General features: G+C 41.7%; 2 protein-coding genes across 7 annotated transcripts; both read left to right on the top strand.

The window, feature by feature from the left end:
• The first annotated feature begins 4279 nt into the window (after nt 1-4279).
• NKAPL (NFKB activating protein like) lies at nt 4280-9527 on the top strand. Of its 2 annotated transcripts, XM_055570934.1 has the most exons (3): nt 4280-6090; nt 6396-6510; nt 9491-9527. In XM_055570934.1, the coding sequence occupies exon 1, from the start codon at nt 4808-4810 to the stop codon at nt 6008-6010; it is 1203 nt and encodes a 400-aa protein (XP_055426909.1). In that variant the 5' UTR covers nt 4280-4807; the 3' UTR covers nt 6011-6090; nt 6396-6510; nt 9491-9527. The 2 variants fall into 2 exon arrangements, with proteins under 2 accessions (XP_055426909.1, XP_055426908.1); XM_055570933.1 differs by lacking the exon at nt 9491-9527 and having other exon boundaries at nt 6396-7637.
• Nucleotides 9528-11372: 1845 nt separating this feature from the next.
• ZSCAN26 (zinc finger and SCAN domain containing 26) lies at nt 11373-22633 on the top strand. 5 transcript variants are annotated; one of them, XM_055570951.1, is made up of 5 exons: nt 11378-11495; nt 13803-14742; nt 16400-16881; nt 17191-17308; nt 20752-22633. In XM_055570951.1, exons 3-5 carry the CDS (start codon nt 16462-16464, stop codon nt 21651-21653), a joined length of 1440 nt encoding a protein of 479 aa, XP_055426926.1. In that variant the 5' UTR covers nt 11378-11495; nt 13803-14742; nt 16400-16461; the 3' UTR covers nt 21654-22633. The 5 variants fall into 5 exon arrangements, with proteins under 5 accessions (XP_055426929.1, XP_055426926.1, XP_055426927.1 ...); XM_055570952.1 differs by lacking the exon at nt 11378-11495 and adding an exon at nt 12796-12937 and having other exon boundaries at nt 14666-14742; XM_055570949.1 differs by lacking the exon at nt 11378-11495 and adding an exon at nt 12797-12937.
• Nucleotides 22634-22758: the final 125 nt, after the last annotated feature.

A 22758-nucleotide genomic window follows, 5' to 3' on the forward strand; every position in this document is an offset into this window, starting at 1 on the left:
ATTTTTATGATAAAAATATTTAGGAAGCTGTCTGGCACTATTGTATGATTTCAGATTAAAAAATTATTTTTCTGATAGGCTTTTGGACACCCCACTTTCATATATAACAGATGTGTGTTTATAAATAAGTGAATTATAAAATGGGTTTTAACTCTAGCCAATTTAAAAGGATGGTCAAAAAATTATTTTCAGATCAAAATTAGACCCAGTAAAAGAATCTACTTAGTTAAGATATAATCAGTATATAAAGTGAAATAAAATATCACTTTTCATGTTTTAAAAAATTGTTTCTAGGAATTTTAGTATCAGCTGGCCATTCACTTCTCCAACTGAAGCAATGCTGAAATCCACCATTTTATTTTTCCTTCCATTTCATGAGTAAGTAACTAATTATAACTAATTTTTTTTAACTTGGGTAAAATGAGTAGTTACAATGAAAAAAGATTTTTGATGAATAGCCCTCGTAGATGTGCTCTTATTTTTTAAATGGATTTACTTGGCTGTACCAAGTCTTAGTTGTGGCATGTGGGATCTTGTTCCCTGACCAGGGATTAAAACTGGGCCCCCTGCATCAGGAGCTTGGCATCTTAGCCACTGGACCACCAGTGAAGTCCCCTAGAGGTGGTCTTAATTTTGGTAAATATGTGTGTAATCCTACAAAAGATTCTGTTTCTCTGCCTTCTTTAAAGGAAAAAATGAATAGAGTGCCAGCTTACCTCACAGAATTGTGAGGATCTATCCTACAAAAATGAAGTGCTGGGTAAATAATCTGAAAACATTAACATTGATAAAGAAATGGAGATTAAATGCTCTGTTAGCTGAAACCTCTATATATTGGAATGACAATTGTTTAATAGTAAAGGCTATCTTTAAAAAAGTGTCCTAACACTAGTATATAACAGTGTTGATCTTATCTTGTAATGATGTCCCAAGTCATCTGTGTGGTTGCATCTCAGTTATTCATATGAGAACTTTAACCGCTCAGTAAACTTTATTTACCTACATTTCACTAAACACACTTTTTAGTCTGTCTTTTGTTATTCCTCGTGATAGTTAAAATTGGGTCTGATGGATTCAAATGAGGAAACTTTTTTTCGGTCAGCTCTGTAGATGTGGTACCTATTTTGAATGTTGGAGTAGTGGAGTTGCTACTACAGAAATACTTGGGGATGATTATTTTCCTGTGAATTTTTTTATTAGCATATTATTTGTAGAAATATCCTTTTATTTCTGCATCTACTCACATTTCTCACTTTATCTATGTCATTAGCAATTCCTTTTTGTTTACTGCATCAACTGAGACCTTGGAATTTCAGCACAGCAAGCATTCCTGGTCTCTTTTCCCAATTAATAACTGAACATTATGATATATTCTTACCTGTTCCATGTATTTTGTTTATTAGGAATTGAGTTGTCATCCAAAAGCCTATGCACAACTTTCCAAATTCCTGTTTTTTTTCTAATTTCTAAGCTACTTCAAATTTTTGAGGGTCTAAAAAAAAATCTGAGCAATCCTAATGTAACTTATTTGTATAAAATAATAAATCATGTGATTATTCCTTTTGTCTCAGTGAATTCTTAAACAGCTAAAACACTGCATAATTTCCAGGCTGTTAGAAAATAACTATACTTACAGGTATTAACTAAAGTGTTAACACTTTGAACCATTTCCTCCCCTCTGTTCTCCAATTCTGCCCATCAGCATTGGGAGTCTGGGAAATGGAATTTGTAGCCTTTCTGATGCACTACAGTTCAGGGTATAGGACTGGTGTGGTGAAAGTAAAAGTTGCTTAGTTGTGTCCGACTCTTCGAGACCTCATGGACTATACGGTCCATGGAATTCTCCAGGCCAGAATACTGAAGTGGGTAGCCTTTCCCTTCTCCAGGGGATCTTCCCAACCCAGGGATCGAACCCAGGTCTCCCGCATTGTGGATGGATTCTTTACCAGCTGAACCACAAGGGAAGCCCAGACTGGTGTGAGGCTGAGACATATTTGCTTACAGATAATCTATAATACTTACCTTATCCATTGTGATATGTATGGTGAAATACATGTGACCATTCATTTATAATACTCCCTCCTATTTGCCAGTTTCTAAGGAAGCATAGAGTCCCTTGGACTGCAAGGAAATCAAACCAGTTAATCCTAAAGGAAATCAGTCCTAAATATTCATTGGAAGGGACGGATGCTGAAGCTGAAACTCCAATACTTTGGCCACCTGATGCAACAAACTGAATCCTTGGAAAAGACCCTGATGCTGGGAATGATTGAAGGTGGGAGGAAAAGGGGATGGCAGAGAATGAGATGGCTGGATAGCATCATGGAGTTGATGGACATGAGTTTAAGCAAGCTCTGGGAGTTGGTGAAGGACAGGGAAGCCTGGCGTGCTGCTGTCCATGGGGTCATAAAGAGTTGGACACAACTGAGTGACTGAACTGAAGAAATCATATTTTATGGCAGAGCACCATGCCAGTCCTTATCCCCTAAAATCACATTACTAAAATTCTACTTGGATCAAATGACCTAACTTTGTTCTGTTTAATTTCTCCATTTTATTCGTTGACCCTAGCATCAGGAAAACACCATTGCTAAGTTCTGTCAGCAGTGGCCACAGGACTGGAAAAGGTCCGTTTTCATTCCAATCCCAAAGAAAGGCAATACCAAAGAATGCTCAAACTACCACACAATTGCACTCATCTCACACACTAGTAAAGTAATACTCAAAATTCTCCAAGCCAGGCTTCAGCAATACGTGAACTGTCATCTTCCAGATGTTCAAGCTGGTTTTAGAAAAGGCAGAGGAACCAGAGATCAAATTGCCAACATCCACTGGATCATGGAAAAAAGCAAGAGAGTTCCAGAAAAACATCTATTTCTGCTTTATTGACTATGCCAAAGCCTTTGACTGTGTGGATCACAATAAACTGGAAAATTCTGAAAGAGATGGGAATACCAGACCACCTGGCCTGCCTCTTGAGAAACCTATATGCAGGTCAGGAAGCAACAGTTAGAACTGGACATGGAACAACAGACTGGTCCCAAATAGGAAAAGGAGTACATCAAGGCTACCCTGCTTATTTAACTTCTATGCAGAGTACATCATGAGAAACACTGGGCTGGAAGAAGCACAAGCTGGAATCAAGATTGCCGGGAGGAATATCAATAACCTCAGATATGCAGATGACACCACCCTTATGGTAGAAAGTGAAGAGGAACTCAAAAGCCTCTTGATGAAAGTGAAAGAGGAGAGTGAAAAAGTTGGCTTAAAGCTCAACATTCAGAAAACTAAGATCATGGCATCTGGTCCCATCACTTCATGGGAAATAGATGGGGTAACAGTGGAAATAGTATCAAACTGCATATTTTTGAGGCTCCAAAATCACTTCAGATGGTGATTGCAGCCATGAAATTAAAAGACGCTTACTCCTTGGAAGGAAAGTTATGACCAACCTAGATAGTATATTCAAAAGCAGAGACATTACTTTGCCAACAAAGGTCCGTCTAGTCAAGGCTATGGTTTTTCCAGTGGTCATGTATGGATGTGAGAGGGACTGTGAAGATAGCTGAGCGCCAGAGAATTGATGCTTTTGAACTGTGGTGTTGGAGAAGACTCTTGAGATCCCTTGGACTGCAAGGAGATCCAACCAGTCCATCCTAAAGGAGATCAGTCCTGGGTGTTCATTGAAAGGACTGATGCTGAAGTTGAAACTCCAATACTTTGGCCACCTCATGCAAAGAGTTGACTCATTGGAAAAGACCCTGATGCTGGGAGGGATTGGGGACAGGAGGAGAAGGGGATGACAGAGGATGAGATGGCTGGATGGCATCACGAACTCAATGGACATGAGTCTGAGTGAACTCCGGGAGTTGGTGATGGATAGGGAGGCCTGGCGTGCTGTGCTTCATGGGGTCACAACGAGTTGGAGACGACTGAGCGACTGAACTGAAATGAAGTTCTGTCTTAGCTTTCCTGTCACATTCCAAGTCTGCTAACTGAGCAGGTCAACTTAACTATAGAGAACGAAAATGACAGTAGTGTCTACACATTTTAAGATCGGGGGAAACAATCTTTTGCATGAAATATTTGCCATTTTAGAGAGCGAACAAAATGTATGCAGAGCGTGATTCCCAAACCACAGTTTCTGAAGAGATCACCTAGGTAAAGAGACAATCTGGACTGAGTTGGATGCCTCCCTGTGTTTCTGTGAATTTAAGAATACAAATCATAATTCCAGTCTTCACTTAACTCAGGCCGAGCTCAAATTTTTATTTTAAAATAAGTTCTGGGTTTTGCTTCCAAGTGGGACTTGGTAGTCATTAAAAAACGTATCTCTGCTATGAAAATAGTGGACGAGGTCCTTTTTAAGGGGTAAACAAGAGGAGTGGGAGAAGTGGGGAACCTTCACCAAGGGGTAAAGATAAAGAGAGCCGGAGTGAGAATGGTAGCAGAGAATGGTGTCAAGATGCTTAAAGGCAAATAACCAGGTAGAGAACGGAGTGTTTGAACAGGAGAGGGATTCACTGATGCGAATTCCTCTTCTAAATATTCCCACGGGGCTCAACGTGGGGAATGTAAATGCCCAAAACAGGCGTTGCCACGCCCTCTTCATCTGCTCTCCAGAAGAGGCCTCCTTGCAGCCTCACCTAAAAACGGACCTCACAGCCCACACGCGGATTAAGATTCTCGCCTGGCAACCGCCGGAAGCGGAAGTCGTGCGCTGGGACGTTGCTAGTGCGCCTGCGTGGGCGAGAATTGCCGGCCAGTCAGGAACTCTGTTGTAGCCGCCAGTGTGAAAGACCGGCCCATGGCGCCAGTGTTCCAGTCCAGCTACCCAGAGGACACCCCGGGCTCTGGGAGACAGCGACGCAGCTCGTCCGAGAGCCCGCCATCCGCACAGGCCAGACACTCCCCTTGGGTCAGCCGTACTCACTCCCGCGACCGCGAAGGCCTCAGGCCTTCGTGGAGTAGTCGGTCGGGTGTTGGAGCTTCTTACCCCTTTAACCGCCTTGGGTCTCGAGAGCGGCCACCCGGGCTCCGCAACTACGGCTTCTCATCCTCTGATTTCTCCAGTGGAGGGTACCGTTACCATCAACACCACTATGTGGGCGACAGGCAGTGGGCGGAGGACTGTGAGAAAGAGAAGGAGGAGAGCTATCGCCAGAGGCGGCTGAAAGAGAGAGAAAGGATTGGGGAGTTGGGAGCTCCTGAAGTATGGGGGCTGTCTCCAAAGTTTCCTGAGCCAGATTCTGATGAACACACCCCGGTTGAGGATGAAGAGGTAAAGACCAAGAAGAGCAGCAGTTCAGATTCCAGCTTCGAAGAAAAAAGGAAAAAGGCCGGTCGTTCAAAAAATAAAAAGAAAAGAAAGAAAAAATCCAAAAGAAAACATAGGACATATTCTGATAATAGTGACAGTGATTCGGACTCCGACACTAATTCCAGCTCTGATGATAAAAGGAGAGCAAAAAAAGTCAAGAAGAAAAAGAAACGCAGAGCTAAAAAGCCCAAGAAAAAGAAGACTAAGAAGACTAAAAAAGAATCCAGTGACTCAAGCTATAAGGATTCAGAAGGGGAGTTGCCAGAAGACGTCTGGATTGAGCAGTCAAAGATTGCAGATAACATGGATCTAATAGGTCCAGAGGCACCTATTACACACACCTCTCAAGATGAGAAACCTTTGAACTATGGCCATGCTCTGCTTCCAGGTGAAGGTGCAGCTATGGCTGAGTATGTAAAAGCCGGAAAGCGTATCCCACGAAGAGGTGAAATTGGGTTGACAAGTGAAGAGATTGCTTCTTTTGAATGCTCAGGTTATGTTATGAGTGGTAGCAGACATCGCAGAATGGAGGCTGTGCGCCTGCGTAAAGAGAATCAGATCTATAGTGCTGATGAGAAGAGAGCCCTTGCATCGTTTAACCAAGAAGAGAGACGGAAGAGAGAGAATAAGATTCTAGCTAGTTTCCGAGAGATGGTGTACCGAAAAACAAAAGGGAAAGATGATAAATAAGGACTTTTGTTCCATAGCAGGACTTTCAACGATTTTATATGACCAAAATTAAAAGGCTTTATGGTGCTACTGTACCAACTGTAAGTTCCTTAAGAAAAAGCTGCTTTTTGAAATTTCTTTAACAATGTTGTTAAATTTAACTGAAAAAGTAATATGTGTGCGTGTTTTTAAAAATATTCAAACACTATAGGAGGAGAGTCAGTAAAATGTGGGTCCTCTAGCCCCATCCCTAATCCTTCCCTCCTAAGAAATCTCTTTTTGGTATTTTCTTTATCTATCCATGAGTCCTGTTTAGGTACAAGCATGTGTATTGCAGGATAAAAGTTGGAGCTATTAACCTAAAGGGTTGTTGTTTACCTATTGTTCTGACTTTTCTCTCTTCCAGGGCTTCATTTCCTCATGGAGACATTCATTTACCCAGGGAAAACCAGGAGAACACCACGAAGAACAAAGGATTCAATTGAGTGTATACTTCTGGTTTGCATTTAACAGAGTTAAAAGTTAGTTTTATTGGTTCATTTTCCTCTTTTAGCTTGTTTCCCTTAAATAATAGGCTGCCAAAGCTCCTGAGTTTGGTTATGTATTTCCTGGTCCACTTATGAAAAGAGAAGGAAAATTTTTGTCTTGGCATTCCAAATAAGACTACTGAGACTCAGCCTAATTAGACTAGCTTAGGTCACATGCCCCGCCGCCGCCAACCCCCCCCCCCCCGCTTCCGGATATATCATTGCCCCGGAAATAGAATGACTTACTCCTGATCTGCCGAGTTGCTCACTCTATGGACTATGTGGGTAAGGAATGGATACCTGAGTATCCATATTAGAGTAATGTTAGGAAGACAGGGGTAGGCAACCAACAGGTGCCCACTACAGTTCTGAATGACTTTTAAAAATATATATAGTACTTGTGCTGAAAGCCAACATTTTTTTTTTAAAAACTTGGCTTTGACTATCAGAAGCCAAGGACCTGATTGAAAGAGTCCTGGGGTTTACCCATAAAAATAGACATTAAAAAGATAACAATCCAGAGTGCTTGGGTATTCCAACGAGTAGATTAGGTGCCAGCTAGACGAGGAAGAGAAAGAGCAAAAGGAGGAGGTATAAAGAGATGGTTGGTAGAGCTCATGAAAAGATCAGATCAGGAAGGACCACGTAGACAAGAGAGTTAACCTTGAGACACTGGTTAGCACCAGTGCTGGAAAGACATTTAGAGCAAGCTCCACTTGTGGTCTATGATAAGACCTTTATTGTCATCTAGTGATATCTGACCAAACTTAGACTTTCAGTACAAATGAAAACTATATAATTTGGATAAGCCCCTTTTCAAGCCACAAGACCCTGGAAAGCCCACAGAGCTGAAAGTGAAAGGATGTGGCTCTAGAATCTGGCAGGGCAGAGTTGATGTAGAGGAACTTTTACCCTGGATCACACTAGCTTGACACTGGATCACACTAGCTTGAGATTTTCCCAAAGAGAGTATGGTTGAGTATGTATAATAATCGTAATTCTTTTGTGTGTGAATTATCCACATTATATATTTGTCTATTTTCCTATTGAGTTTCTGATATTTTTCTTATTGATCATAAGAACTCTTCAAATAATAAATAAATCAGTTCTTTATTACAGAACTTGAAGATACTTTCCCCTTATTTGACTTTTGAATTGCTTTTTTGGGAGACACTTGATCATGTTGCCCTTTAAGCCCTAAAGACTCTAGTAGCCATTCAGTGAATTGTCTTTCTCATGTGAGGAAAAGATGTAGCTCAGAAACTGTGGCTCCTAAGTAAACCAAGGTAAGACTGGTGGACTTCTGTCCCTCTCTCTTTTGGCTGCACCAAGCTGCATACAGGATCTTATTTCCCTCTGCACTGGAAGCCTGGTGTCCTGACCCATGGATCCCTTGGGAATTCCTCATCTCTTTGCTCTTAACCTAATAAATTCAGCTGCATTTTTATGAAGATACTTATGAAGTTTTACTATCAAGCATGAGGGAGGTTTTTTGGTTTGAGATACGTGTATGTGTGTGTTTTTCCATATAAAGGAAGTATCCATCTATTCCTATTTTATTAGGAGTTTCCCCATTTATTCAGAAATGTTTGTTGAATTTTATTAAATGACGTTTTAGCATTTGTAGTTATTAGTCTATTAATATGCTGGTTTTAAAGTTATGGATTTCCTAGAATTAAACTATGTGTTAAGTTTATTAGATTCATTTGGAAGTTTTTGATTATTTAAAACAATGATTGACTACAAATTTTTCTATGCCATAATTCACAGTAATGAATGAGTATGGGTGGAAGCAGAGAGAATAGTGGAAAGAATCATTACAAAAAGATACTTGTATCTCATGGCTATAATGCAGTAGTGCCTCTACTTATCATATAGAAAAGGAAGCTTTTATTTTAAACATCATGGACCTGGACCTGATGGAAACATATAAATGACCATTTTGTTTACAGAAATGAGGATAATCTTAGAAAATGAAAATCTCAAGTTCAAAAATTGATTTGTATTATTAGTGAAATGTAGCTCTGTCTTGGTAAAAATGGTATTTTGATTTATTCTCACTTTATCTACCTGTACCGCTTCCAAAAAATACAGCCTACTTAAAAATGCACACCTTAAATTCTTTTAAAAAAGCTCTCCTTTGTCTAGCTTCATTGTGTTTTTATTTTCATGATATCCAATGCAATGACAATAATCTCAGCCTTGATAATATGAGTGACACTTAAGCCAACCATGGTAGGGAGTTTGAAAGTGGGAATAAATGAATTAGGATATATTTGCTTCCTTTTAAAATTGAAATTTATATTTACCTCTTGTATAATTTTTTTGAGGGAAAGCTCTTGAAAAAAATGAGATACGTATTTCCCCCTCAGGACAGAATTATTAACTTTTAATTAGTAAAATATTCGCATTGATTGGATTTGTTAGCCTAAGGAAAAGTTTTTAAGTATATACATTGTACTTTAACTTTTTTTTAAGTTAAACTTTTAAAAGATATTTTTAAGTTTTTGAGACACAAGGGGAAAAAGAACTCTCTTGGTAATGGAGTTTTTTTTTTCTGTTATGATAATTTCAGGCTTGAAACAATATGAATTGTGTGATAAAACAATGGTTAGTAAGATATTTGTTTCAAAATTAACCAACTGATTAAACCAGTTTGTTCAGATTTTTTAAAGGGTTTATTTTGTTCACAGGTAATAAAAATACAGTTTATGATGATGTGGGCAAAAGAGGGAATACTTCTGTTTTCTTTGGCAGAATTTATTTTGGTAGTGACACCACCCTACCCCCCACCCTTCACATACTTTGCAGAGAATAATGGTTGATTATTCTCTCCCATAGTAATAGACTGTAATTGAGGAGGACCCTATGGGATCTTCCTGGTACAAACACCTCCCTCCTATCCTCTGCTGTAGCTCCTCTCTGATGTACATAGATAATAGTATCTGATGCACTCTCCTGGGTTGTTTTACAGATGCTAACATTACCACCAAATGAAAGAAATGAAATACTTGATGATCATGCCTCTAGACCTACAGGCCCAAAGTACCAATAAGTTGACTCAGACTGCCTTATTTGCCTGGTTAAAGAATCTGCCTGCAACGCAGGAGACTGGGTTTGGATCCCTGGATCGGGTAGATTCCCTGGAGAAGGGTATGGCTACCCACCCCAGTTATTCTTGCCTGGAGAATTTCATGGACAGAGGAGCCTGGCAGGCTATAGTCCATAGGGTTGCAAAGACTCAGACACAACTGAACAACTAATACTTAACCTAAGTAGTAGTAATGTTAACCGCTCTGTTACCTCAATACCAACCAATCAGAGAACTGTGCAAGAGCTGATCAGGTTCCTGACAACCCTGCCTCCCTCACCTGACTTTTATTTTATTTTTTTTGCACATCCCTTGAATTTAATTCTAAGACCACATCTCAGAAAGTCAAATTGTGTTTTTCATATGTCCTCAGTATAGGCAACATCAGTGTCTTTCTGGGTGTTCCCTTCATGGTTCTTACAGCTGGGAGAGAGGTTATTTTCTACATGCTTTAGACTGATTCTTTGAAGAGGGTTGGTGGTTTAGTCACTGAGTCATGTCAGACTCTTTGTGACCCCATGGACTGTAGCCTGTCAGGCTCCTCTGGCCCTGGGATTCTCCAAGCAAGAATACTGGAGTGGGTTGCCATTTCCTTCTCCACCTCACCTGACTTTTAAAAAATGCTTTGGTGAAACCCTTTGAGGAGTTGGGGGTATTTCTGAGGACACACCAAAAGTTTTCCTTGCTTGGTCCTGCAATAAACCTCGCTGCTCCACAACGCCCACATTTTGGTTTCTTTGGCCTACTGCATCTGGCACACAACCTTGCGTTTGGTAACATTCCTTAATTTTTTGTTACCTTAAACCTTGCAAATATACATTCATTGTATATTTACATATGTACATACATACATGTTCAACTTAAAAACACATTTACATTTATTTTTGCCACTGTATTTGATAATTTTTTTAATTGGGGAGAATGGTAAAATATGTGTCTGTGTCTTAATTAGGTGAGTGAGCAAAGTGGAATACCGGCTGTGATAACACTAAAGTGAGCTGGCCATGTCCAACTCTTTGCAACCCCATGGACTAAGGCCCAACCAGGTTCCTCTGTCCCTGGGATTTCCCAGGCAAGAATACTGGAATGGGTTGCCATTTCCTACTCCAGAGGACCTTCCCAACCTAAGGATCAAACTTGTGCCTCTGAAGTCTCCTGCATTAGCACGGGGATTACCGCTGAGGTTGTTGATGGATAGGGAAGCCTGGGTGCGGCAGTCCATGGGGTCGCAAAGAGTTGGACACGACTAAGTGACTGAACTGAACTGAGGGCAACCTGCTACTGCTAAGTCGCTTCAGTCGTGTCCGATTCTGTGCGACCCCATAGAAGGCAGCCCACCAGGCTCCCCCGTCCCTGGGATTCTCCAGGCAAGATCACTGGAGTGGGTTGCCATTTCCTTTTCCAATGCGTGAAAGTGAAGTCGCTCAGTCGTGTCCGACTCTTAGCGGCCCCATGGACTGCAGCCCACCAGGCTCCTCCGTCCATGAGATTTTCTAGGCAAGAGTACTGGAGTGGCTTGCCATTGCCTTCTCTGGAGGGCAACCTGGAAAGTCCCAAAATACGCAAGGTCACGAATTTGCGTGTCATCTACATGAATGAAATAAATTTCGGGTTAAATAAATTTAAGAAACCTAAAAACACACCTGGACGCCCCTCCAGCCTTGGGGCGCCCCTCCCAGCCTCTGGACTCGGAGACCGGAGACCGCTCAACCAACTTAGCCTGAATTTGGCCTCCTCTTGGGAGGCGGGAGCAGGAGGCCATCGAGCCGCAGTCCTCCAGCATTCCTAGAGCGACAGTCAAGTGCGCCGCGGAGCGAGAGCGGCCGCTCAGTAAAGAGCTAACAAGCTGCTTGAAAGCTTTTGGCTTTTCCCGTGGGTCCTTGGAGGGGTGAGTGGTGATTGTGCTCCATTTGGGGGAGTAACTGCGGCCCGTGGGCTGGGGAGCAGCTGATTTCCTTGGAGGTGCGGAGAAGCCTTACCCCATGGAGGAGACTTGTGGACTCTGAGCGGGCGAGGACAGGAGATGTCAATCTTGGGGCCTAGGAGAGGAATGATGCTGTGGATCTTGTTCTAGAGGCACAATCTTCTGCATGTGTGTGTGTGTATATATATATTTATATTTATCCACTGAGCTCAATTTTAAATATGTATAAAGTTAAGCCCTAGAAGGTGACTTTTGAGCAAAAGCCTGAGAGAGGTTTAAAAAACCTACGTGGCCTTTGCGGACACGAATTTTCTAGTAAGGGGCAACAGCAGATGCAAAGATGCTAAAGCAGGAGCCTGCTTATCATACTCGAGGAGTAGCTGGGAGCCCAGAGTGGTTAGAGCACAGTCAACAAAGGGAAAGTGTGTAGAAAATGCTGTCAGAGAGATGGGGGTGGGAGGAGGCCTGTAGAAAAAGTGGGTATTGTGTAAGAAATTTGTTCATTTCTTGATGTGGAAAGAGTATTCGGAAGGTTTTGAGCAAAGAAAAAACACCTGACAGGTTTTTAAGCATCTACAGCTGGGAACTCAAGATGAGACCAGACTGGAGGGCAAGACTGGAATTGGGTGCTGGAGGCAGGAAAAACGCTGATTTCTCAGCTTGAAGGCTGTCAGGCAAGTGACTTCTCTTATTGGGGGAAAGCCGTTTTGTTCTATCCTGGCTTTCACCCGATTGGATGACGTCCACTTATATTAATGAAAGCCATCTGCTTTCCTCAGTCGACTCCTTTAAATGTTAATCTCATCTGAAACACCCTCACAGAAACACCCACTGTAATGTTTGGCCAAATATCTGGGTACCCGGTGGTGCAGTCAAGTTGTCAAATAAAATTCACCATCATAATACCAAACTGTTTTCTGGCTAACAATCATTACTCTCATGGACATTTTTTCACTTCTTTTAAGAATACAGTTGACCCTTAAACAACATGGGTTAGCGGCCCATAGTGAAGTCGGAAATCCAAGTATAACTTTATAGTCTGCTCTCTCTACTCACAGGGCCACATTGCAGATTTGGCCTATTTGAAAAAAAAAGAAATCCGTGTATAAGTGGACCCATGTAGTTCACTCTCCTGTTGTTTAAGGGTCAGCTGCGGCAGCATTGGTGTTTTGGATTGTAAATCCTGTTTTGACAAATAAGTATCAGCTGGGAGTGATACTGTATAACAGCGAACTGAATTTGGAACCTAACTGGACACAGCCACTAAGTGAGTGAGCCTTATTCATGTTGATTCAGAAGTGTGTGCCAACAATTGGCAGATACTATTTCACTTATCTCTAGAGTCACTCAAGAGTCATCAAAATCAAGAGTCCCCACATACCAAGAGCCTGTTCAAAAGATTGATGGTATAATTCTCTGAGTTGTTGTTTTTTTATTTTAAGGTTGTGCTGGGTCTTCATTGCTGGGCATGGGGGGTACTCTGCGTTGCAGTGCATGGGGTTCTCACTGAGGTGGTTTCTCTTGTTATGAGCACAGGCTCAAGGGTACATGGGCTTCAGTAGTGCAGCTTTTGGGCTCAATAGTTGCCGTTCCTGGGCCCCAGAGCACAGGCTCAACAGTTGTGGGACACAGGCTTAGTTGCTCCAAGGCATGTGGGATCTTCCCAGACCAGGGATTGAACCCATGTCTCCTACATTGGCAGGCAGTTTCTTAACCACTGAGCCACCAGGAAGCCTCTCTGAGTTCATTTTGACATGTTGAGTTTGATAGGCTTTTGTAAGGTGTCCAGGAACCGGATAGCCAGAAGAAAAATCTGTCACTCTTGAGAGGTCTGGGCAGAAAAATAAGGAAATCATTGGCATAAAGATGGTACATAACATACCTGTCCTCTATGTTACCCTCTCCTAGCTTAGGTCCTATTTCTCTTTTTCCTTTCAATGTCCTGTTTTTTGAAAGAGTAATTTTTGCTTGTGCCATTTTTCTCATTTTCCTGTGGCTGGGTGACTGTTCTCCCTATCCAATGACCAGAATTGCCTTTTCAGAGGTTGCAGTGACCTCTGTTTGTTTGTTTTAAATACTATTTATTTAATATTTATGGCTTTGCTGGGTCTTAGTTGTGACATGCTGGATCTTCCAGATGTGGCATGTGGGATCTAGTTCTCCAACCAGGGATTGAACTCAGGACCCCTGCATTTGTTGCAAAGAGTCTTGGCTGCTGGACTGTCAGGGAAGTCACTGACTTTTTTTTGTTTTTGTTTGTATGTTTTTTAGAAATACTAATATACTTATGGGCTCCCCAGATGATTCAGCAGTAAAGAATTCACCTGCAGTGCAGGAGATGCAAGAGACCCGGGTTCGATTCCTGGGTCAGGAAGATCCTCTGGAGGGAGGACATGGCAGCCCGCTCCAGTATTCTTGCCTGGAAAATCCTGTGGACAGAGAAGCCTGGCGGTCTACAGTCCATAGGGTTGCAAAAAGTCGGATGCTACTGAGCACGATATAGTTATGGACAAGGAGACATGGAAAGTTTTGGGGTTTTCTGTTTGTTTTGGTTTTAATTTTTGGCTGTGGATGCGTCTTCATTGCTGTGTGCAAGGCTTTCTCTAGTAGCAGTGAGTGAGGACTACTCTCTCCAGTTGAGATGCCCTCATTTACCTCAAAACATGTCTCTGAATTAGGTATTATCTTCATTTTACAAATGAGTAAACAGTGTAGTGACAGAGTTGGATTGGAACCCAGGCCCCTTGTCTCCTGGATTCTACTGTCTTTGTTTTTCTACCTTTCTGGTTGTTCCTTCTTACTTCTCTTCCTTACATGTAGGTGTTTCCCAGGTTCCAGCCCCACTTACCCTTTTCCCAGCCATAACTAACAACTACCCTGAACATGTGAGGTTTTCCAACAGCTCTGCGCTCAGGTTTTTCTCTGTCTGGAAAAGCCTTTCTGTATTTTCTTGTCTGACTTTCACATGTCTTTTACGAGTCAGAAGGGCTCACCTTCAAGAGGCCTTTTCTGACCTGCTAACAGGGATTAAGTGTCTTACCACTGAGCTCTGCTAGCATCCTGTGTCTACCTTCACCGTGGCACTTAATACATGCAACTGTAATTGCTTATTTACTTGATTTCTTGTGGGGCAGAGAGCTATAGAGGCCAGAGGTTATTTCATCTCTGTATCTCCAGCAACTAAGAGTGTGGCACCTAGACAATAAATGAGGTAAGTTGTGAATATCCTTATGTTCTTTTAGTTAATTCTGATACTGGCTTTAATGAATGAACATACAAACAGTTTTGTTCATTTTGTGTCTTTTGTCTCCCTCTCAACATTTGGAGAATTTTCAAATCTACTGAAAAGTTGTAAGAATAGTATGGTCAACACTATATACCCCTCATATAGCAGCTCTTGTCAACTTCCTGCTACGTTTGTGTTTTTTCTCTCTCCCTCTCTCCGCATACCTCTCCACAGACTCCCCTCTCCTTGCAACATTTGAAAATAAGTTTTAGTACCATCTCCTGAGAATAAGGCTATTCTCTTACATGACCACAAAACTGTATCCCACCCGAGGAGACTCTCAGATCTACACACTTCTTCTGTGAAGGGCCAGAATAGCTGAGCTTTGCAGGTGGTGCAGTCTCTGTGGTAACTCCAGTTGACCCTTGAACAAAAGGGTTTGAACTACATGGGTCCACTTATACGTGGGTTTTTTCAGTGCATATAGTACATGTATTTTCATTTTGCAGATCTTTAAGTGGGGGAAAGTTTGTGTTTGGTTAGAGATCATGTGGAGTCAAAAGAACTGGAGTTTGAGTCCTGATCCTGTTGAAGCTGTTTTAGCTTCCTACCCTTGCTCATTTATCAGTTCCTTTGTTTTTGCAGCAGAGATAGTAAGTAGCACACAGATTTTGGATTTTTGACTGAGCAGGGGTCAGTGCCCCAGTGTTCAAGTCCTCAGTCCTGCCTAGTGTATTTCTGAAAGCAGATGTAAACACTGTCTACTAAATGGGTTTGGCTGTATTCCAATAAGAAAAAATCAATCTTCCCTGTTGGCTCGGTGAGTAAAGAGTCTGCCTTTAATGTGGGAGACTCGGGTTTGATCCCTGCTGAGTCAGACGTGACTGTGCACCTAAGCAGCAGCAGTATTCCGGTAAAACTTTAAGTACAAATACAGCCTTTGGGCTCTATTTGGTTTGCCTATATATTATTCAGATTTCTGAATTCTTCAAAACATTTGTGTATATTTTTTTTATTCAAGAGCAAATTTCACTTATTACGTTTTGCTGTATCTCTTTAATCTAGAGAAATACCTGTCCCACACTCTTTATTTTCACGATGTTTTGAAAAGTGCATACCTCTTGTAGATAAGCTGCATTCTGGACATTCTGGATTTATCTGAAAGTTTCCTCATTATTAGACTCGTGTTAAACACATCTAGTAAAAATGCTGCATACGTGATTAAGGCACAAGGTCAGTTATCTTACTGTTGGTGTTGCTAGGTTTCATTTGACTGCCAGATGGCGCCATTCTTCCCTTTGTAATTCATAAGCAATCAGCGTGGTGAGTCTTTGAGGCCGAGATTATCCTTTCCCCTTACTCCTTTTTACCCAATGATTTCACCCATTTGTGGCCCTTGATTGAATCAGTTATTTCATCAAGGGCTACAGAATGGTGATTTTTCAAATCTGTTATTTATGCTGTTAGCTGGCAATCTTCTGTAAAACAGTCTTCTCATTTTGTATGGTTGTTTCAGAGAGAGAGAAGAAATGGATAGTAATTATTGGAAATGTATAAATCCAACAAAGGGGTATTGCTATTGCAGTTATTATCATTACTACTACTATTACTGTTTCTGGGATTCTTGTTATTACATTTTCAGGGGTATCCCTGAGGAGGCAGTCAAAAGAAAGTTGCCCAAAATAGAGCAGTCTGAAGGTGGGGATGGCGACAGCATGGGGAACCGTTCCTTCCCTGGCTCCTGTGAACCTGAAGAAGGAGGGGCTTCAGGTGGTGAAGGAGGATCACCTCTCTGCTCGGGAACGGGGAGTCAAGCTGCAGGGAAACGGCACAGGCTTCGGGCAGGAGCCCTTGTGTAAGCGGTTCAGGCAGTTGCGCTATGAAGAGACCACAGGACCTCGAGAGGCACTGAGCCGGCTCCGGGAACTCTGCCGACAATGGCTACAGCCTGAGACCCACACCAAGGAGCAGATCCTGGAGCTGCTGGTGCTGGAGCAGTTCCTGACCATCCTGCCAGAGGAGCTCCAGGCCCGGTTGCGGGAGCATCACCTGGAGAGCGGGGAAGATGCGGTGGTTTTCCTGGAGGATTTGCAGCCGGAGCTGGGAGGAACAGGACAACAGGAGGTAAGGGTCAGGTGTCTCCCTTTGCAAGAAAGCAGGAGTTGACACACTGGGCCAGAGCTGTAGCCATGACTTCAGCAGTGGGAGAACTGCTCAGCTTGGGTTCCGTTTCTTTGTAGTCTGGTTGTTTCTTGCTGGAGCTCTTACCTCAGCCACCCTGCCTCTGCTGGGAGGAAACTGAATGTACTCCAGGCTCTCCAGCCTCTTTTCTTTGCCCTTCTGTGGTTTCTCTTCGCTTCCTTTTCTAAACATTGAAGTGTTTTTCTGAACAGCAGTTTCCACCTAAACCCACGTGTACCTAATCACCCCTAGGACCCAAACCAGGCAAAGAAACAGGAAGTGCTCATGGAGGAGACAGCCCCTGGAAAAGCCACGCCGGAACGGCAGGTCCAACCTGAAGGCGACGCTCCACAGCCCGAGAGAGAGAAGGGTAAGAAGACTGCATCTTCGCATGTGAGATTTGTGGTTCTGCCTGGAGGCCTTGCTCGGCACTCTTGGCATTTTGCTTTTTTGTTTTTGTTTTGAGTCAGGTTTATTGAGGTTAGTTTACATGCACTAAAATTCACTCTTTGTAAGTATACAGGCCAATGAGTTTTCACAAACATGAAATAATGACAGTTGTCTAATCATCACCACAATCGAGACAGAAAAGTTTCCATCACCCCAGACATTTCCTTTTTCCCTAACCCTTGTTTCTGTTTTTGAGTGTTTCTAGTTTGGTTTTTTTCTGTTTAATTAAAACTGAATCCTTCTCCTGTGTGAACCTTTACCTTCCTCTTCTCCCTGTTACTGGGGGGTGGGGGTGTGAATTAAAAAGGAGTGCTTGTTTCTCTCCCAAGGGAAAAAATGCCAGCCACATGATTGACTGCTTATTTTTTCTTACCACCTTTCAGTTATTGTAAATGACTACTGCCTTTTATTTCTAAATGTTGTCTGGATTTTCTTTTGTTTTTTTTCTTTTTGCTCTAGACTCTGAAATCTCTCTTTCTAATATTTATCCCTTTCATTCTTCTTCTCCTCTTTCCAGTCTGGTACAAGCCCTGTTTCTCTTTTTTGTTTTACCGTCTGTCATCTTGGTGCTTCCGCTAAAGTTAAATTACCTCTTGTTCATTCTCCACCATTTAAACACATTCATTACTGTTGCTCCCCTCCTTGAAGACCTTCAATGAACTAAGAAACAACCCATCACCTTCAGTCACTCCCAAAAGCTCTTAACAGAAGCCTCACCTAGCATATTCTGGCACTTGCGGACCTTGCAGCCTCATATTCCCTGACATAATCAGCTTGCTTCAGTTTGCTGGAGACTTTTCATTCCAACTATTCCATGTGCTGGGAAACCCCTTATTCCCAGACACACTGGGATAATTAGTCATCCTTGGTTCCATCAGCTCTTATGTGTGTTTCTCCTCATGCTGAGTCCCTTTCCTGCCTTGTCTGTCTGGAATACTTTTTCCTCACTCTCGCTGGCTAATTCCTACTCCTCCTTCACAGCTAGCTTAGATATCACTTTCTCTGTCCTTCCTAAATCCCCCCAAGTCTAGATCAGTTTCCCCACCTCTGCTGCTAAAGCTACCATAATATTAGAATTGCTGGTTTACTTCTCTTTTCCTCCTGCCAGACCTAAAGAACAGGGCTTTGTTTTGTCTCCTGAGTCTGCTACCATCCCATGCCTAGAGTAGACCTTCAGTATATATCTATTTGATGCATGGCTGATTTCAATTGTAAAGCCTTCTTTTACTTACTACCTGGTTCTCCTGCGCAGTTTCTGAGTATACTTCAAAATTCCTCTTCTTCTGGAAGCTTTCTGAGTAAAGTAGTCAAAAGAGAGAGGCCTACTTTTTCTAAACAGCCTTGCAGAAATGAATTTATGCCATGTAATCAATGATGAGTATATATTTTAAATATAAAAAGTAGATTTAGCAACAGTAGATTCTTGAAATTGTTCCTTACCTTCTAGATCTGTTGAAAAATGTTATTTTACACTCAGAGTTCAGGTTGTTTTTCAGTTTGGGAGGCCCCTGCATTCCCTTTTAGTTGTGTGTGTCATTCTGTCCTCACGGAAAAGGCTGTTCTCTCACTCCCTCCCCATGGGGCTATTCATCCTCTTGCCAAAGGCCTTTACACCCAATCAGGTTTCTAGTGTTTGTACTCTGCCTCCCCAACATGTGCTTTTACTTTCTCTGGTACCTCCTCCCCCCACCCTTAATTTTCACTTTCTCACTGACTCTCACTTTTGAAATGTTCTGCTTGCTGTCTTTATCTTGCTCACACAGAGTAAGCTTCATTTGTTTGTTATTAGTGCTGTTTAGACTCTCTCTCTCTCTCCTATTTTCTCCATCCACTTCTCCTTTTACTCTCATTCTGCTTTCCATCCCATTCATGCTCCTGGACTTCGTGCTCCTATCTGCTATTCCCTCTGACCCTCTCCCTGGTGTTTGAGCTAAGTTTTTATTCAGCAAACGTTGTTTATTATCTCTTCTGTGCCACATCTATAAGCAAATTCTTAAAGCAATGAACTATAATGGATCTACTGAACCACACAGGAAAGCAGTTTCTGCTGTCCAAGGAGATCGGGAAAGGCTAACACATTTTTGTGGACTTCATGTTACCCTCAAGGTCTTGTGGCCCAGTGTTTTTTTGATTTATTGGTGAGGACATTGAGCCCAGAGGATTTAAATCACCTAAGAAACACAGCTAATCAGTGATAAAATTGGCACCATGTCTGCATGCTTTCATTTCCAGTTCATTTCTTCATTTCTGGTGCTATCCCTTTCTCTTATTTGCCCTGGGTATTTAATTGACCTAGCTTTCTAATTTCCACATGGCAGACCATTATCAAGAACATACAGCCGTCAGCTATACAGCAAAGTGAATCAGTTATATGTATATCCACATTAAAAATTTTTTTTATTGGTGTCTAGTTGATTTACAATGTCATGTTAGTCTCAGGGATACAGTTTGGTGAATCAGTTATGCATATTCATATGTCTATTCTCTTGTGGATTCTTTTCCCACACAGGCCATTACAGAGTAGAGTTCCCTGTGCTATACAGTAGGTCCTTGTTTGTTTAATCTCACTTTTAAATACTTCCAATTGTATGCTCTTTTCAGACCCTGCAATTCTATATGCTTTTTCTTCAATTTTGAGACCAGTGATCTCATCCTTTTGCCTAAATTAATATAGCCATTATAAATTATTCAAAAACTTAAGTTTATAATATACTCTTATTTCCTGGTTTTGCCTGGTTGTTGATGTTTTATGGTAATTTATAGAAAACTAGATTAGCAAAAAGTTCTCAAAGATAAAATTGTAACAATCATTTTTTTCTTCTGTGTTACTGCTATGTCTGGCACAAACTTTACGTTATTTTCCCACTGCTTGTTTATAATTCTGTCTCTCCTTTAAAAAGAGTTCATAAAAAATAAATGAGTTTTTATCCTACTTGATAACCTCAGTGCCTACAGTAATGATTGGCATTTAGGATGGGTTTAGGAAGGAAGGAGTGAAGGCAGGAAAATGTTCAGTATTTTCTTCACTGAAGCCATAAGCAGATTTAAAAACAAAAAAGAACATAGAGCCCTGCCCTTTATGACTGTTTACTTGCTTGCTAACTTCTCTCTGTATGTATCTATGCATATGTATCACATGACTTCAAACCATTTAAAATAAGTCGTCTCTCACCATAATCCTCTCAAAGCAGCCACTGGGAAACATTTTCTTATGTATCATTCCATGTATGTTATATGCAAACACAAACATCCACATTTCCATTTTGCACACATGGCTTGATTCAGTTTTATCCTCCTAATTGCAGATTCCTTTTCCTGAGCACCAAAAAGCAAGTAATTGGTATTATATACTTAATGTTTCAGGGGAGGCGAAAAGGATTGAGAATGGGAAGCTGGTTGTAGAGACAGACTCCTGTGGAAGAGTGGAATCATCTGGGAAACCATCTGAACCCATGGAGGTTCATTACAAGGACTCTAACCTGGATAGGCAGCAGGCTGAGCCCAAGGAGAAGACTGACTGTAAATGCTCAGAATATGGGCAGGGGTTCTTCCAGCACTCAGACCTGATTAAGCATGAAAGTTCACACAAGAAAGAAAAATTCTGTGAAGCTGAAGTGTGTCAGAGTTTGAGTCTTCCTGGACATCAGAAAATTTGCTCTAGAGAAAAAGGTCATCAGTGTCATGAATGTGGGAAAGCCTTTCAGAGAAGTTCACACCTTGTCAGACATCAGAAAATCCATCTTGGTGAGAAGCCTTATCAGTGCAAGGAGTGTGGAAAAGTCTTTAGCCAGAATGCAGGCCTTTTGGAACATCTCAGGATCCATACTGGAGAGAAACCTTATCTATGTATCCACTGTGGAAAGAACTTTCGGCGCAGCTCCCACCTTAATCGACACCAGAGAATTCACAGTCAGGAAGAGCCCTGTCAGTGCAAAGAGTGTGGGAAAACCTTTAGTCAGGCCCTTCTCCTCACCCACCATCAGAGAATCCACAGCCGCTCCAAAAGCCACCAGTGTAATGAGTGTGGGAAAACCTTCAGTTTGACCTCAGACCTTATTCGACACCACAGGATTCACACCGGAGAAAAACCTTTCAAGTGTACTATTTGCCAGAAAGCCTTCCGATTAAACTCCCATCTCGCTCAGCATGTGAGAATCCACAACGAGGAAAAACCCTACAAGTGTAATGAATGTGGAGAAGCCTTCAGGCAGAGGTCCGGTCTTTTTCAACATCAGAGATACCACCACAAAGACAGACTGGCTTGATGAAGTGTCCTCTCCTTATGGACCATCAGAGACAGTACGTTAATAAGCAGCACTTCAGGAAAAGTCATTCTAGCCATTCTGGCAGAGAATTGGGGGCCAAGTTGAAGGCTTTCTGCCTGCACTCTTATTTTCCTTGTAGTCAGCTTTGGGCCACAATATTTTGACCCTAGATGGTACTGTGGGATCAAAGGTAAAAGCATTCTTCACTGCAGGACTTGTCAGAGCCTGTAACATGGTAAATGTGTAGTTATGTGTCTCCAAGTAGCAGAGAGTCTCATGATTAAGGGCTTGAAGTCATCAATGAGTCAAGTATGTATAGATTTATAGATTTAAGCAGAAGAAGAGAGGGTTGATATTTTTGCACATGCTGCAGCAGCAGTCTCCTATACAAAAAAAAAGACTTTGGAATACTACACTGAAAGGTACCTTTTAATTTTTTTTTTTTTTTTTTTTTTTGCTGCATTGCACAGCACATGGGATCTTAGTTCTCTGACCAGGGATCAAACCCATGCCCCCTGCATTGGGAGCGCAGACTTCCACCGGACTGCCAGGGAAGTCCCTCAAAGGTATCTTAAAGTGCAGGTTATTAATGGTAAACATTTTTCCCCACTGATTTTACTACCCCATCCCCACCCCAATCAGCAGAAACATTTTGGAAAGCAATGATGATCTAATTTTACCATTTCCCAGCCCCATCCCTGCCGTGTATACCTCATTGATTCAAATTAGAAACTAAAGTTTTATTTAGACTATGGAAGAGATTTGGTAAGTTATTTGAATGAACCAGGCTGAATTAATCAAAGTAGCAACTATCTTACTTGATAACTTCAGTATTAGTAGAGTGGCTGCTGCATAGCAACTTTGATAAATGTCTGGGGAAAGAAATTGGATTTTTTTCCTTTAATACTGATGATGTAACTTTAAAATGCTGTTTGTTCTGGAATTTTGAAAGTCAAGTAATAAAATCAGCTTGGAAGAGATCATGATCGTCACATTGTGAATGCCAAAATGTCATGGTAATGGTGAAGACTAGTAAGCTTAGGGGAGTCTGACTTCTGAATATGTCACCAGGGTGATAAACATCACTTGCTGATTGGTGGCAGCT

Source organism: Bubalus kerabau, chromosome 3 (assembly GCF_029407905.1).
Source record: "Bubalus kerabau isolate K-KA32 ecotype Philippines breed swamp buffalo chromosome 3, PCC_UOA_SB_1v2, whole genome shotgun sequence".
Lineage (NCBI taxonomy): Eukaryota > Metazoa > Chordata > Mammalia > Artiodactyla > Bovidae > Bubalus > Bubalus kerabau.

What these genes read in the sequence shown, in the direction of transcription:
- NKAPL (XM_055570934.1), top strand. Translation starts at nt 4,808, where the DNA reads ATGGCGCCAGTGTTCCAGTCCAGCTACCCAGAGGACACCCCGGGCTCT.
- ZSCAN26 (XM_055570954.1), top strand. Translation starts at nt 16,462, where the DNA reads ATGGCGACAGCATGGGGAACCGTTCCTTCCCTGGCTCCTGTGAACCTG. An exon ending in GAGGAACAGGACAACAGGAG is followed by an intron (nt 16,882 to 17,190) that starts GTAAGGGTCAGG and finishes AATCACCCCTAG; the next exon opens with GACCCAAACCAGGCAAAGAA. An exon ending in ACAGCCCGAGAGAGAGAAGG is followed by an intron (nt 17,309 to 20,751) that starts GTAAGAAGACTG and finishes TTAATGTTTCAG; the next exon opens with GGGAGGCGAAAAGGATTGAG.